General features: G+C 61.4%; 2 protein-coding genes across 6 annotated transcripts in view; one reads left to right on the top strand and one right to left on the bottom strand.

Moving 5' to 3' along the window:
- Nucleotides 1-245: 245 nt before the first annotated feature.
- On the bottom strand, nt 246-11,875 carry LOC124967869 (wiskott-Aldrich syndrome protein family member 1-like). The gene is made up of 5 exons (XM_047530321.1): nt 11,824-11,875; nt 10,972-11,655; nt 10,546-10,631; nt 2,693-2,895; nt 246-522 (listed from the first exon to the last, which is right to left on the bottom strand). Exons 1-4 carry the CDS (start codon nt 11,873-11,875, stop codon nt 2,851-2,853), a joined length of 867 nt encoding a protein of 288 aa, XP_047386277.1. The 3' UTR covers nt 246-522; nt 2,693-2,850.
- Prdm16 (PR/SET domain 16) overlaps nt 11,409-14,320 on the top strand; it is a 320,627-nt gene continuing 317,715 nt past the window's right edge. For all 5 annotated transcript variants that reach the window (XM_047541028.1, XM_047541023.1, XM_047541018.1 and 2 more), the window contains exon 1: nt 11,409-12,066. In XM_047541028.1, the coding sequence (XP_047396984.1) occupies nt 12,030-12,066 (37 nt within the window). In that variant the 5' untranslated portion in view covers nt 11,409-12,029. The remainder of the gene's footprint in view (nt 12,067-14,320) is intronic.

Raw genomic sequence — 14,320 nt, 5'->3', positions numbered from 1 at the left:
TTTTTATCGGTGCCTCATAATTGCACGCGATGGTGGGATCGCTGTTACGTATTCATGTGCACACAGGACACAGCGGCGTGGCTCATCCAACGTCACTCTGCAGCCCTCCCCCTTCCTTCCCACCTCCCCCCTGGTCCTTTCCTCCTCTCTACCCAGGTCCCTTTGGTTTTCATGAGATCCACCCCCCCACGTTCTTCTCCCTTTTCTAACTTCTTCATATGAAAGAAAACACATGACCCTTGACCTTCTGAGTTTGGTTTATTTCACTTAACATCATGTTCTCCTGTTCCATCTATTGTCCTTCAAATGACATGATTTCATTTTTCTTTATGGCTGAATAAAACCCTTGAGGGATTAGGAGTGCGGCTCAGTGGCAGGTGCTTGCCTCGCATGCTGGAGGCCCTGGGTTTGTATGTGAAGCATAACAACAACAATAACAAAACAAAAAATGAGGTAGATACCTCATTTTTAAAAATGCTTCATCCACTGATGGACACCTGAGCAGGTTCCACGGTCTGGCTGCTGTGGACAAAGAGAAGAGTCTATAAGATTCTAAGGGGAAGAAGCCAAAAGCAACAGAATCTCCCCCCAACTTTTAAACAGATGCCCTGGAACCAAGAAGGCGATGGGCCAACGCTTGCAAAACTGAACGACAAAAAAGAAATCCCCTCTCGTTGAGGACTCTCTACCCAGCCCCTCGTCCTTCCACAAAGGTGGGAGAATAAAGGCATTTCCAAGTCCTGGACAATGTAGGTCCCACGCATTCTTTATCAGAAGTTAGCACAAAATGCACTCCAAAGCATGAGGGAGGAAACCCAGAAAATACACACTGAAGGCGGGAGGAGAGCCGTGGGACCTCCCGGAGGGCAGACCACCGGCGTCTGCAGTGGTGGCCACAGATGTGATGCAGAGCAGCCCGGCCCTGTGCAAGCAGGTGAGCAAGGATGCCATCGCCTGCCTCTCTGCAGTCATTTCTGTCCCTTGTTTTCATTTTGGGTTGACTCCAGTTCCGAGCTTGCCTGACTGATCTGCACCCTGTGCAGACCAAGTTCCTGTTTCCTCTCTGTATGAGTTCCCCGTGGCTGCTGTAACAAATGGCCACAAATCCAGTGACTCCACACAACACACGTCTAGGTTTACAGTTCTGCAGGCCCAAAGTCCAGATGGGTCTCCGGGCTCTAGTCAAGGGGTTGCCTCTAGAGTACATTTGTCTTGTGTTCCAGTTCCTAGAGACTTCCCGTGTTCCGTGACTCACGGCCGCTCCCTACTCCAAAGCCTGCAGGTTGGTGGGACCCCCTCATGTCTCTTCATTTCCACACGGACTGCTCAGCCTGCCTCCACCACACGTAAGGTCCCTTGTGATTATGCTGGGCCACCCAGAAAATTCGGGTGACACTCCCCACTTTAGATCAACTGATAAGAAACCCTAATTCCTCTTAGCAGAATTTGCCCCACTGCCCTTCTACCCTCAGTTACTCTTCTTCTCCAACCTTTGCTCCAACTGAGGCGGCCACTTCTACCTCAGGGCCTTTGCACTGCTATTCCCTCTATCTGAATGCTGCTCCTTAGACCAGCACTGGCTCTCTCCTCACTCATTCATGTCTCTGCTCGAATGTCACCAGCCCAGGGAGGCCTCGCTTGAACACTAGCAGGGAAGCCTGCTGGAAACTGAGTTCTTGACGCTCTGTGCCAGTGGCACTTAGATTCTTCTAGGCTGCCTGCAATGATAAGTTTAGCTGGTGCTGCCTCCACCATGAGCATTGGCTCAAGGGGCAGGAGAGGCTTTGGTCTGGTTTGCTCCCTGCTGCCTGCTTGGGGCCCATGGCCATGCCTGGCACAGAGTAGGTATGCAATCACTCTGCGTCTCTTGAACAAGTAAGGCTCACACTGCACCTCGGCAGGGTCAGCTGATTCCCGCTGGCTCCATCGACTCTCCAGTGGGTGCAGGGGAGACTCACCTGCCAGACTCTGGCTCACCCACCAAGATGCCTGCCTTTCCTTCCACCAACCGACAGCACCAACCTGAGTCTGCCACATGGGTCTGCCAGTGGTGGACATTTCATAATTCCACACAGTGCGTGGCCTCTGTTTCTGGCTCCCTCCACTCAGCAAGGTCTTTCCAAGGTTAGCTCTCAGGGCAGCGGGTAGAAGCTTCCTTCCCTTTAAGGCTGAGTGATGCTCCGTGCTGGCTGGGACACATTTCACCTACCAAAGGGGCTGCAATGCTCAGTGGCTAGGCTCGCAGCCTTAGGGGTCTGTCTGTGTGAGGCAACAGGACTGGAAGGCAAAGGAAGGGAGCGGTTGACCCAACACCTCCCCAGGGGGGTGCGCTTGTGGGAGGCGCATGCACGTGGGGGGCGGTCGCACGGAGAGCTTCCAGGACTTCAATGGCCGGCCCTCGCTGAGCGGCCACGGCGCCGCGTGCACACTTGACTCGTTTGCGGGTTCAAAAGTTAGAAGACTTTGAAGACTTTTGAAATGTGAATGCTGAGTAGTGCTCTTTAAACAGCCGCTTCCTCGGGATCTAACTCCGTGTGACGACCTCCGCCTTCATTCAAGGATGGAGGCTGTGGTGCTCAGTGCGCTCGCCACTTCTGGAACATTTCATCACAAGGAACCCAGGCAGCAGGCATCCCCTGCCCGCCCCCGCCCCCAGCCCCCACCCCCAGCAACATCAGTCTCTTTTCTGTACCTGGGCATTTTGTGATGGGAATCCTATAAGACGTGGCCTTGGATGACGGGTCTTGTCCACTTGGCCTCATGTCCTCTGGGTTCACCCGAGCAGAGTGTGTGCCAGAGCTCCATTCCCATCTGTGGCCACACGAGTCTCCCTTGCGCCTGCCTGTCCCTTCATGATGTGATGCTCCTCACTCGCTCCTTCGTGGGATTCAGCTCCTGCGGAGGAGTTGGGGGCATGGGCTCCTGCCGGGCGCTTCCGGAACTCTGAGGGTGGGTTTCGCAGTCTGCCAACCTCAGGCTGACCTTCAGAAGCAAGGGCTTTGGAGGCAGGCTGCAGCGAAAGCCAGTCCTCGCCACTGAGGCCGGCTCAGCCCAGGGCAAGGCCTCTCTGAGGTCTTGGGACAAGACAGAAAAGCAGCCTGGATTCCAGAGCGGGTGTTCTTCCTTAGCAGAAAGCTCACACACACAGGGAACGCTGACCTGATGGAGAAGCAGCCTTCAATGAATGACATCATCCAGAGAACATAAATCTTGGTTTGTACGATTTATTTATGTTAAGAAAGCCGCATACAATGCTGAGTTTTCAATGGCTTTGTTTAAGTGATAGTTTTGCCTCTTTAGTGAAAGTTGGAGCGATGATAAACAGCTCCAGCTGTAAAAATTAAAGGCGGAGGGGAAGTCAAGGTGATTACAGGAAAATGCTGAGTGGGGAGGGGACTTGGCCCTTCCATCCTCTAAAAATTACTCTGCACCACGACGCGCCACGAACAATTACCTGCTGTTTATCAATTAACCTCTTTAAAAGTGCCACGTTCCGAGGAGGAGCTGTTATTTTTCTGATGTGAAAACGGACTTATTCGTATTTATTAGAACAACATTGTCCCTTGTGGTCCAGGCTTCACGGACACTTAACAGACACTTATTTTTTTTAATGACACCTTTTAAGGTTGGAAATGTGTTACTAGAAGCTCAGATACTGAGTGTGACCTTCACATGTGTTAGTGAGCCCCCCAAACGAGCCCCAAACCACTGGCCAGGGTATGGGACCTCCCCTTGCCCCCAGGGAGCCACAGCCCAGTCCTGGGGAAGTGTGGGGAAGAGGGGGACTCAGGAAGCACAGACCCCAAATGGCTGAGTCTGTCTGGACCCGGGTGAACACACTGGCATCCAAGATGCCCTGGGACCAGACTCAGGGTCTCACGGCAGAGGAGCCAGGAAAAGGTCCTGGGCAGAGACCCCTCTGCGGCAGTGGTGCACAGCGGCTCAGGAGGCCCGGGTCTTGCAGGTCCTTGTAGCTAAGTCCCTGGGACGAGAGCTTTGCAGTCGGGAGCTCTCCGTGGGAATCCCACTCTTGCCTCCGAGGACAGATCCTTGCGTAGGGTGCTGAGGTCGGCAATCTTCAGGGTCTCCACCTGTGAGGTGGGAATAGCGCATCCCTTGTCACGTGGGATCCTTGTGATGGCCATGCAGCACCGCGCTGCAACCCAGGAGTGGGAGGCTGGCCAGCACCTCCCAGGACAGCAGCTGGCCCCGGGCTCCCCATCCGGACCTGGGTCTCCCTCCCAGGACGTTCTTTCTGCCCAGCTTCTCACCCCTGCTCTCCTGCTGAGCTCCACACTGGCAAGCCGGAGGCCCTTTCTGCTGGGCCCTGGTGACTTGCTCCCTGCTGGATCCCCAGTCACATGTGCTGGATGCTGGGCAGCCAGTGAGAGCCAAAGCAGAAAAGGGAGAAAGGGCTCAGCCTCCGCATGCGGAGGTGCCCTCCTTTCCCGTCTTTCTCTGGCTGCCCCTGCTGGTGGACCCAGGAGTCGTGCTCACTCAGGACCTGACACACTCACTCACCACTCACTCCTCCACTCACTGAGCACCAAGCACAGCTCCAGCCTGGGCCAGGTGCCAGGGCTTTGGAGGTGGCAAGATGCCCTGGACATTCCAGGTTGGGAGGAGGAGACACCCTCACCCGGACAGGAGCCTTCAGACTGCGCTGTAGGACCCTCTGCCCTGCAGGGTCCGCTCAGAGGTGGATGACAGAGCCCTGGGCCTGAGGCTGAGCTAGACCTATGAGGAGCATGGAGTGCAGCTGCCAGGAGACCCCTGGTCCTGATGGCAGCTAAGGGCAGCTCCAGAGGGCTCCAGACTCTCAGACCTCAGGGGCAGGGGACCAGAGGAAACTCGAGCTCCCAGCAGGCGGGTCCTGAAGACTGGCCTGTTTTGCCCTCTCTTGTCCAGCCAGGCAAGCCTTGGGGAGTGGCGTTGGTTCTGGAAGAGGAAGGTTTGAGGGAAAGGCCTCCCTCCCCTGCAGGCCTCCGCCGCAGTGGTGTTCTCCCAGGTTTTCTAGGGAATGGGAGCTCGGAGGGGCCCACCAGGGTCTCAGCAGAAGTGTACCAAGGCTGGTCTGACTAGGGAAGGAGCCTGCCCGCCCCCAGTCAGGCTGCTTGACTCTGACTGAGCAAGGGCAGCCCCGGCTCTGGGAAGGGAGGAGCCAACCTCCTTGGCAGACTACCTGGGTCCTCCCTGTTGCCCACCAGCAGCTGTGTTCCCATTATGAGTCACTGGTGTCACAGGAGGTGTCTCCCTGTGAGTGACAGCTGCTTCAGGCTACACCCTGCCATCTCCACCCCATCTCAAGGGTCCCAGCACGTAGTAGGCCCTCATTGAGGTAACCTATGGGGACGTCAGGGGCACCATGTGGAGTGCAGTTGTGTCCCTTGCCACTGGGCTACCTTCCTTTCTTGGTGGGAGGGAAGGGGGCAGCTTCAGGACTCTGGGATACAGGAGGGAAGGATGCCCCATGAGCTCAGGTCCTGAAGCTGAGAAGGGTCCGGAGTCCTGCAACCACCTGTGACCTGCTGGATTTTTCGAGCCCCCGGCTGTGGGCGCCAGAGCCCTGTTGGGGGGCAGGGCGCCTGTCATGGAGGACACTCTGCCTGACTCTATCACCTTGGGGTCACTCTGCAGAACTGGTCATTTTTTCCCTGCCTGGGGATGTCCTGGTCTCTGGCTTTTTTTGCTGGCTCGGCTCAGGGAGCCGCATCTCCACCGCCAGCCTGCGAATATTGGTTTAGTTGAAAGCAGAGAGGGAGGGCAGTCTGACTGGGTGTCCCCATGGCTGCCCTAGTCTCTTCTCTTCCCCTCCGACTCCCACTGTTCTGCTCAGAGGGTGCGGGTTGGAAGTTTTGCTCAGGCCCAGTTCCTCCCCCCTCTGTTTTCCCACCTCCACCTTCCCCTGAAAGGCAGCCGACTCCACAGTCAAGCTTCGGGACCCAGCGCAGACATGCCCTACGCCCACACCCAGAAGACAGAAGTCCCTAACACCGGGAGCAGGAGGGGTAGTGTGGAGGTGTTCCTCCCTAGGACCTTAGCTGGGTCCCGGTCTCCATTGCCAGCTCTTCCTCCCCCCTGTTCAAGCCTATTGTGTGATATTTCCTGCGGAGCCCCAAAGGAACCTGAGAAAACAGCCCAGGACAGGCGAAACCTGCCCAAGGGTGGAGGAGACCCCCACGCTCCACCCTGCTGAGGAAGAGGTGGGGGAGGGGGGAGGGTCAGGGAGGAGGGAGCAGGCAAGGGACAGGGTGGGCAGAGAGTGCCCCCCAAGCAACCCTGGGATTCAGGGCACTGCCTCTGATCTACACCCAGAATCCTGGACCAAAGGGCGCAGCGCTGGGCCTCCTGCTTGGCTGAGCCTGGCACGCTCCCTCCTGGCAACCCCACAATAAACCCGATAGAACAGGTGTGGCTGGCCCCGTGTTACCCAGGGGAAACCGAGTCGGCGCGGCGGAATCCACCTGGTTCCTCCTCGACCTGCCGGGTACAGAGCCCACAGACAGAATCTGGTTCCCAAACGAAGAGGGTGGGCGTGGTGGGACGGGTCCTCGGCCGGGAGTCTCGGCGACTTCGGACAATGTGAATTCCAGCGTGAGTTGATTTGGAATCAGCTGGGTGACCCGCTGCCCAGCCGCGCGCTCCACTATGGGCTTCTGGGGACGCGGAGGGCGAGCTCCGGGAGCGGGTCCCCGGGAGCGACGCGACGCGCCGTTTTCGTTGCTGCCACGGCCCTGCCCGCGCGCTGACACCGAGCGCAGGCGGCGGCCGCGTCTACGCGGTCAGCGATCTCCAGCGCCGCCTGGACCGCTCGGTCGCGCGCAGCCTTGCGAGCGCCGCAGGCCAGGGGGCCGCGGGGAACGAAGTTCCTCCTGGCAAGCGCGGGCGGGAGGCCCTGGGGATGCGGGCGGCGGGAGGGGACCTCCTGCTCCGCAGCTCGAGAGCACACGCAGCGCAAACCAGACAGCGGAATTCGTTGACGGATTTTTAAAGGTTCTGGGAACGAGAGAAAAACCTGGGGAAACAAATTCCGTTCATGGCTCCCTGCAGCCAGAGCCTGTGGCGGTTGCTGGAGGCCCGCGGCTTCTCCGCCCTTCGGCCTATTCTACTGAACTCAGCTTGCGGGAAGGAGGCGCTGGGATCTTCCAGCATCTTCTGGAGAGCCGCTTTGGGCGGGATGTAGGAGCCAATCCCCTCCAGGGCTCCAACCGGGAGAGGACCGCAGAGTTCAGACCCAGTTTCGATCTTATCCCTTAAAACAAAAGCACTCCCTGCCGGACCTCAGTGTGCACGGTGGCAAGGGCCAACACAGGTGGCTCACCCACGCATCTACACTCTGGAAAGCCAATCACCTGCAAGGACTGGAGGACCCCAGAATGCCAGGCCGCCAGGCAGCCACAGCACAGGAGCCTGGAGCCTGCAGATCGCCCAGCAAGGCCCGCCCTGGAGGCAGCCCATTGCCCGGACAACCATTCTTCTGTGCTCCTAAGACGTCGGTTTCTGAGCATCGGGGTTTGTTCGAAATCAGCTCCGTTCACATTCCTGGGAGGTCTTGGGGAGCATCCTGACTCTCCTGGCAACCCACTCTGGAACAGGGTATTGGTGCTGAGAGTGCCGACTGCATAGCATAGGGGAAAGCCTGGGCTGGAAATTGGGAATTGTGTCCTTTGGTCCTCAAAATCATTCAGGTCACTGCAAAGTTCCCTGGGGAGGGAAGAGGGGGAAAGGGACCTGAGATACTAGTCTCAGTGTTGGGGACTTCTGTGACCCCAGTGTAGAGCTGAGGCATGGGCTGGGAGGCACTCACTTTGGGTAGGGGAAATAGCCCTTCAGATCTGTTCTTCACCCCAATCACGTTAGACTGAACTCACCGGCGGGCCAGCCTCCCGCCCCAGGTCCCCTGAGTCCCCACTGGGGTTGATCCCAGCAGACCACCTCCATTTTCCCTTCTGTGTAGTGAGAAACAAATTGGCTCATCCCCAAGGACTCCTTGTGGCCTCCAGACCGCTGTTGATTAAATCTGAGACACGTTTCCACCAAGGGTGGAGCAGAGGACACACCTAGAGAGCAAGACCCTAATGTCACTCACTCTTGGCTCACATGTTGGGGTGGGGTCAGGTCTGTCAGTCTCAGTCCAGGGTCAGGGGAGACCCCTCCCGCTGCAGTTCCAGACTGTGGGTGGGGGAAGCTCTATGTATTTTATTTTCTACCCAGACAGGAATCAGAGGGTGAGCAAAACTTGGAATTCCATAGAGGCCAGAGACTGAGTGCCCAAAGGCACTGGCCAACTTTGGCAGGCACGGAGGAACAGGGAGGGAAGGGGCAAGAAACTGGCAGGTCAACGCATCTGGCCAGGCAGCCTTTTCCTTCCCAGCACATGGGCTGCAAGAGGGGACCCTGGGGCCTGAGGGTCTGGAAGGGGCAGCGGGGCCAGCTTTGACCCCACGCCTCCATGCACTGCCACTGCTGGCCTCCTCCCCAGAGACCTGCCTTTCCCGGGAGGTGGGGGCACAAGGCCAGCGTGTGTGTGTGTGTGTGTGTGTGTGTGTGTGTGTGTGACCGCCAGGAGAGCAGGCTTCCTGGGGACCCTCCTCTCTGGCTGTCTGCTCTGATGCTCACTCCAGCACTACAGGAGCAGCTTTCCTCGTCCCCCCACAGGCACACCCCCCCCATGTCTCCAGCTGTACCTCTTGGCTTGCTGGAAAGGCAGGGTGTCCATGAACTCCTTCCCTGCCCCAAGGGAGCGCAGTGAAGGTTGCTGCCCTCCTCCCTTCTCTAGCCCCCAGACCCAGCTATGAAACTGGTTCCAGAGCTTGACAGAAACCTGCAGTTGTCTAGGGTACAGATGCCCTTCAGCCCACCCACACTGGGCTGCCCTCTGACAGCTAGAGGAGGTCATTGGGGTCGGAGTGGGCAGCACTTCCACCCCCAATGTGGGGTCCCCAGGTCAAGATTCATCCCCCAAGCTCAGAACTTGGCTCAGATTGAAAATTGCCTTTGAACTTTTCAGTAGCAACCTTTCCCCCCTGGGGCCCCCACTTGCCCCTAAGTCCCTAAAGTTCCCTAAAAGTCTTTGCCAGGCTGAGATACAGAAGGCCTCGGGCCTCCAGGGCCTCTGGGGTGGAGCCACATCTGACTTTTCCTGCGTCACCCTTTCTCAATGCTTGCCCTGCTTTCCGCTTCTAAGTCTGGCCACGCGGGGGCAGGGCCTGGCCAGGCCAGGACCCAACCCCAGCCAGGGCCATGGCCTTGGGGATAGTCTGCCTGGGCCCCTCCAGCGTACTGGGGAGACACTGCACCTCAGCATCTGGGGGCACCCAGCAGCTTAGCCATCTCACTGGTCAGCCTTGGTCCCCAGATCCCCAGGCAAGCCCATAGTGTCCCTCTCCCACCCCCAAGGACTCTGAAAGAGGACAGGGAAGAGAGACAACCTTGCCTACTCCCTACACCTCCTGCCAGCAAGGGTCAGCCCCAGGGATGGCTGTCCTAGGTCAGCCTGGCCAGAGTTCTGACACCCCTCCGGAGCTGAAAAAGGAGGAAGGAAGAGGGCTCTGGTGAGCTGGGGCACCCAAGAAAAAGGCCAGGCCTTCCTAACCTTGGGGCCTGCTGGCTGCCTCCAGGCAGGGGAAGAGGCCAGTGCTGCGGTGGGATGGATGGGGAAGGGCGGCTACTTCCTCCAGGTGAGAGCACATCACAGGTTCCATCCTGGCTCCCCAGGCTGCACGCCAAACATCCTGAGGAGCTCCAGGCAGGCAAGGGACACCTGGGCTGCGTAGTGAGGGGGTGACCTTGAGTCCTCTGGCTAGCAGCCCCAACCAGGTTAGGTTCTGGGTCTGGAGCCTGCCCTTGGGCCAAGGCTAGGCAGCACAGCACGTGTGATACTGGGCTTCAGCACACCACATCCCCATGGTTGTGAACAGGTTCAGCGGCTGCACGGATAATCAGAACTAAAACAGTGCCCTAGCCTGCCACAGGAACTCCCCACCCAGACCTACAGAACCTGGCCCTGTAAGCCGAGCGTTTCTGTGGCCCAGTCCAGGGGACAGGTAGTCAGTGTGGGGAGGGTGAGTAATGGGCTGATAGACCCTCTGCAGAACCTCAGGGAAAGGGCTTCCCAGCCACACTCACCTAAGGCCAGAAAGAGCACAGGGGACTGTGGCCAGTGAGCACTTCCTCCATGTCAGGCAGAGAGTGGGGTGCAGGACTGGGCAACCCCTGAGCCCTGGAAAAGGGGCAGGAAGCCCAGCAACTGGGGACTGCAGAGACTGGAAGATGGAAGGCCCAGCACATCACCCAGGCTGGGTCCGCTGGGCTTTTCCTTTGGGGTAATATGGGCCTGTGTGCCTACGCACCCTCCCCCCATCGGGGTGTCGCTGCTAGGGCCCCCAGCTCTTGGCTTATCTCTCCAGCGGTGGCCAATTTAACGCAAAGGGCACAGACGCAGATTTCCGTGTGGAGGTCTCGGTGCAACCGATACTGGTTTCATTGCACAACAAAGAGGGGGGTGGGCATGGGCAGGAGCCCCACCCTGGGCAGCAGAGAGACCTGGAACCGCCGGCACGACCCCTGCCCCGGGCTCGGGTGACGCAGTGACATCTCCAAGTCTTGCTGCCTGGCGGAACCTTGATACTCTGGAAGGGCGAGAGGGGCAGCGAACCAGTCAGGGTAGCGCCTCTGTCGGCTTCCAATTCACTTCTCGAATCCAAGCCATACTTGAATGAGGAATCCGCACTCACTCCATCAGGCCCCGGGGCTGGGACCACCCGGCGGGTGCCCAGTCGGACCCCTCCGCCACCGCGCCTCAGTTCGAGGGCTGCAGGGGCAGAAGCAGCGCCTGGTCGGCTCTCGCCCGCACTCCTCCACCTGTGCCGCTGGGACGCATCTGGGCCCCCGAGAGGCCAGCGGGGTCCGCAGAGGCCCCGGGGCCCCGAAAGTGTCTCAGCTCTGGCGCTCGCGCACCAGGGTACTCACCTGGGGCCGCGGCGGCAGTCGAGCAGGGGAGCGGAGGCAGGAGCGCGCGGATGCGCCCCCGGGGCGGCGAGGTGCCGGACGGGACGCCGGGGGACGCGGGGCGGAGGACGCCTGGTGTTCGCACGGCTGCCCCCAAGCCGCCCCCAACGCAGAGTGCGCTGCCCTCGGTCGCTGGGCGCCGTACCGAGACGGCGGGTCCGAGGCAGCCCGCCGGCCGGGGCAGTGGCGGAGCGCGGAGCTGGCGGCGCCTCGGCTGTTGTTTTTGAGCCGAGGAGCCCGAGCAGCAGCCGGTTGGGTGGGGGCGAGGGGGAGGGGCGGGGGCCCGGAGGCCCGAGGGCGGCGGCGGGGCTCCGAGGGGCTTCGGAGGAGCCGGGATCTGGCGCGCGGGCCCGGCGCCCCCTGAGCGGCCGCGGGGCGGAGGCGGGGGCCGAGGGCAGAGTCGGGAGAAGAGCGGGCTGCGGACGGCGAACGCAAGCTTTTTAATTAGTAATAAAATGCAATAAAACGAAGCGAGATCAGCCCGGACCCGCGTCCGAACTATCCGCGCGTTTGCCCCGAGATCTAAGGAAGTCGCGCGAAAAACCGCAGCCGCCACCCCATCTTCGGCCCGGCTGGGGCGGGAGCTGCAGCGCGACGCGACGCAGGGGCAGGGCGGGGGGACGGTCACCTCGCCTCCAGGGCCACCTGGGTCCTTTTAAAGTGTCCGGGGTGCGGGCCCCGGGCGGGAGCGCAGATCACGGAATGTTTTCTTAAAGGGCCAGTTCCGAGCTGCGCTGAAAAAGGGGGGGGGAGGGGGCAGAGAGAAGTGAGGTGAAGACCGAGAAGGCCGAGGAGAGCCCCCCAATCCCGCGCCGAGGCGGCGGCGGCGGCGGCGGCGGCGCGACGATGAGGATGATGAATACATTGCAAAGTTTTTTTGGCCCCGGCGAGGGGTGTCAGATTGAGTGCTCTGTGCGCATGTGCGAAGGTGTCCAAACTGACAATGCTGGGGAGATGAAGATAGTGTGTAGCTGCTTCTGGGCTCAAGGAGGAGGAGAGAGATTCCGCGAGCCGACACCATGCGATCCAAGGCGAGGGCGAGGAAGCTAGCCAAAAGTAAGTCTCCCGCGCTCAGCCGCGCCGCGCTGCCGGGCCCGGGCCGCGGGGCCCGGGTGCCCAGGCCAGGGGTGCGCGTCGGGGCGCGGTCGGCGCGCCTGCCGCTCCGGCCCCCGGCTCGGCCGCGCGGCCCGGGGGCTGCTCCGCCTCCCGCGCTCCGGGGCGGCCGGGCTCGGCGCGGAGGCTCGGGGCGCCCGGGCCGCGCGCTCCCCGAAGGCGCCGGCCCCCTCCCCGCCGAACCCCCTCCCCCCCACAGTGTCAGGCGCTTGGGCCCGGGAACCCGAGGCGCGCGGTGGGGGCCGGGGAGGGGGGCGGAGGGGGAGGGCCAGGGGTGGAGGGGAGAGAAAAGCGAAAGTTAGCGAAAAGTTGACGAAAGGGGAGAGCAACTTTTCCTCCTCGCTCGCGCTCTCCCTCTCTCTCTCCGAGTGGCTCTCAGTCCTGGTCAAATCATATTCCGGGCTTTTGAAATAGTGGGCGCTAGAGCACCGCCTTTGGCGTCCGCCAGCCGGGCGCAGAGGAGGGAGACCCCGAGCCGGGGAGGGGGCGGAGGAGGGGGCGCGGGCCGGCGCCCACCCGGCTCTCCCGGCGCAAGAGCAGGGGTGGCAAAGGCAAGACGGCCGCAGCCACTTGGGGAGCAAAATGGAGACTTTCTTTGAGCTTGGAACTGTGGTCGTGAAGTTTATTCCCAAGTGGTGCCCCGCGTGGTGGCGGGCGCTCCTCTGTGACTCCAGCAGCCCGCGCGGGCCGCCGCGGCGCCGGTGCCTCAGGCAGCAGAGTCCCCACCGGCCGCCTTCCGACTCGCCGCGGCCGCCCTCGGTCTCGCAGACCCTCCAGCACTCACTCTCCTGGCACAGCCGCGAGGCCCTGGGGGATGGAACTGCCCCGGCAAGGCTGCCGGGTCCCGGGTCTTACTTTCTCTTTCGCTCCGCCTCGGGCCGAGGCCGGGGTTCCGCGCGCAGCCTGCGGTCGGCCGGTCCTTGCCGCGGGCGTGTGCTCCCGCCGCCCGCGCCGCGGCCGCCGCGCCTCCGAGCCACCCGTGCGCCCTCTGCGCCCGGCCGCCGGCGCCATCCCCCGACAGGCCAGCGGGCCAGGGGCTGCGGCCCTCGCGGCTCCGCAGCGGGCAGGTGGGGACCGGCGGCGCCGCGGCCGGGCCAGCGCAGCTCCCGCAGCCGGCCGCGGCCCGGCTACAGCGAAGCAGTGAGCGCCGCGCGGAGCAGAACCCCGCGCCGCCTGCTCCTGCCGCCCCCTCCTCCGCTGGCCGCCAGCTCGCGGAAGGGGCGCCCCGGCCCGCCGGGCTAGAGATTCCCGCCCGATCATCAGGCTGTTCCGTCCGCGCCTCCGGCCCGATCCGGCCGGCCGGCTTCGCAGCACCCAGGGACAAGCCCTCAAGCGTGAGCCCAGTGGGCACGGGACTCGCAGCAGTTTTCAGAAAAAGCTCTGTTCTTTCGGCTCGGGACCCGACCGAGCTCGGTCCCGCTGCGGCAGCCGTAGGCCGCGCACCCAGCCTGCAGGGAAAAGCAGCTCCCACCTTCTGCCACAAGCCCCTGGGCTCCTCCGTTGGTCGATCGTGGCTCCTCCTGAGGCGCCCCCTTCCCGCTGGGCTCCTCTGCGGGCTGCCCTTGGCCTCGGCCTGCCGGGCCGCCCATGACCTCTGACCCCTCTTGGTGCGAACAAGGCCAGACAGACGTTTTGCAGCGGGCATGAAGGAATTGTGTGCGCGCTGCGTGCCTGTCCTCGGCGCGTGGAGCGTGTGTGTTGTGTACGCTTTTGGGTCTGTGTGCAGGCCTTCTGCGAGTGTGGACCCTGGCTGCAGGCCGCGCTGATCAGGCCCTCACAGAGGAAGGGCCCAAAGCAGGAGCTAAAAAGAGTAAAGCTGCTGCGCTGGCTTGGCCTTCGCTGGAAGCGAGAGGCTGGTTTAGCGCACCCCTGCGCTGCCCCGGAAACTTCCCAGAGGCCCGCCCCGTCCAGGCGCCTGCCTGGCCTCAGCCCTCAGACTTCTCCTCAGTCAGGTGGGTAAGGTTGCCTGGACCCCGGTTCTGCCCAGGACTCAGAAAGGGTGCCTGGCAGCTGATCTGAGGCCTGGCATGGAGGCCAGAGAAGCGGAGGAGCTATCCGATGGGAGCACAGCATGTAGGCATCTCCTCTACTTGGGCACCCTGAGTGCCAATCAGCGCAGGTGATTTTCAGGCCTGGCGGAGCCCAAACTGGGACCAGCTCCTGGACCCCCTCCAGGCTCCACTGCTGGGGTCACTGC

This window comes from Sciurus carolinensis, chromosome 1 (assembly GCF_902686445.1).
Source record: "Sciurus carolinensis chromosome 1, mSciCar1.2, whole genome shotgun sequence".
NCBI lineage: Eukaryota > Metazoa > Chordata > Mammalia > Rodentia > Sciuridae > Sciurus > Sciurus carolinensis.
Note: the sequence above shows the minus strand (reverse complement) of the source record. Positions and strands in the feature narration are given on the sequence as shown.

Excerpts from the sequence above, each read along its gene's own strand:
- LOC124967869 (XM_047530321.1), bottom strand. The coding sequence starts at position 11,875 with ATGTATTCATCATCCTCATCGTCGCGCCGCCGCCGCCGCCGCCGCCGC. Across the intron at positions 11,656-11,823 it reads CCGCCGCCGCCGCCGCCTCG|GTGGCCCTGGAGGCGAGGTG; the intron begins GCGCGGGATTGG and ends AAAAGGACCCAG. Across the intron at positions 10,632-10,971 it reads GACTGCCGCCGCGGCCCCAG|AGTATCAAGGTTCCGCCAGG; the intron begins GTGAGTACCCTG and ends TCGCCCTTCCAG.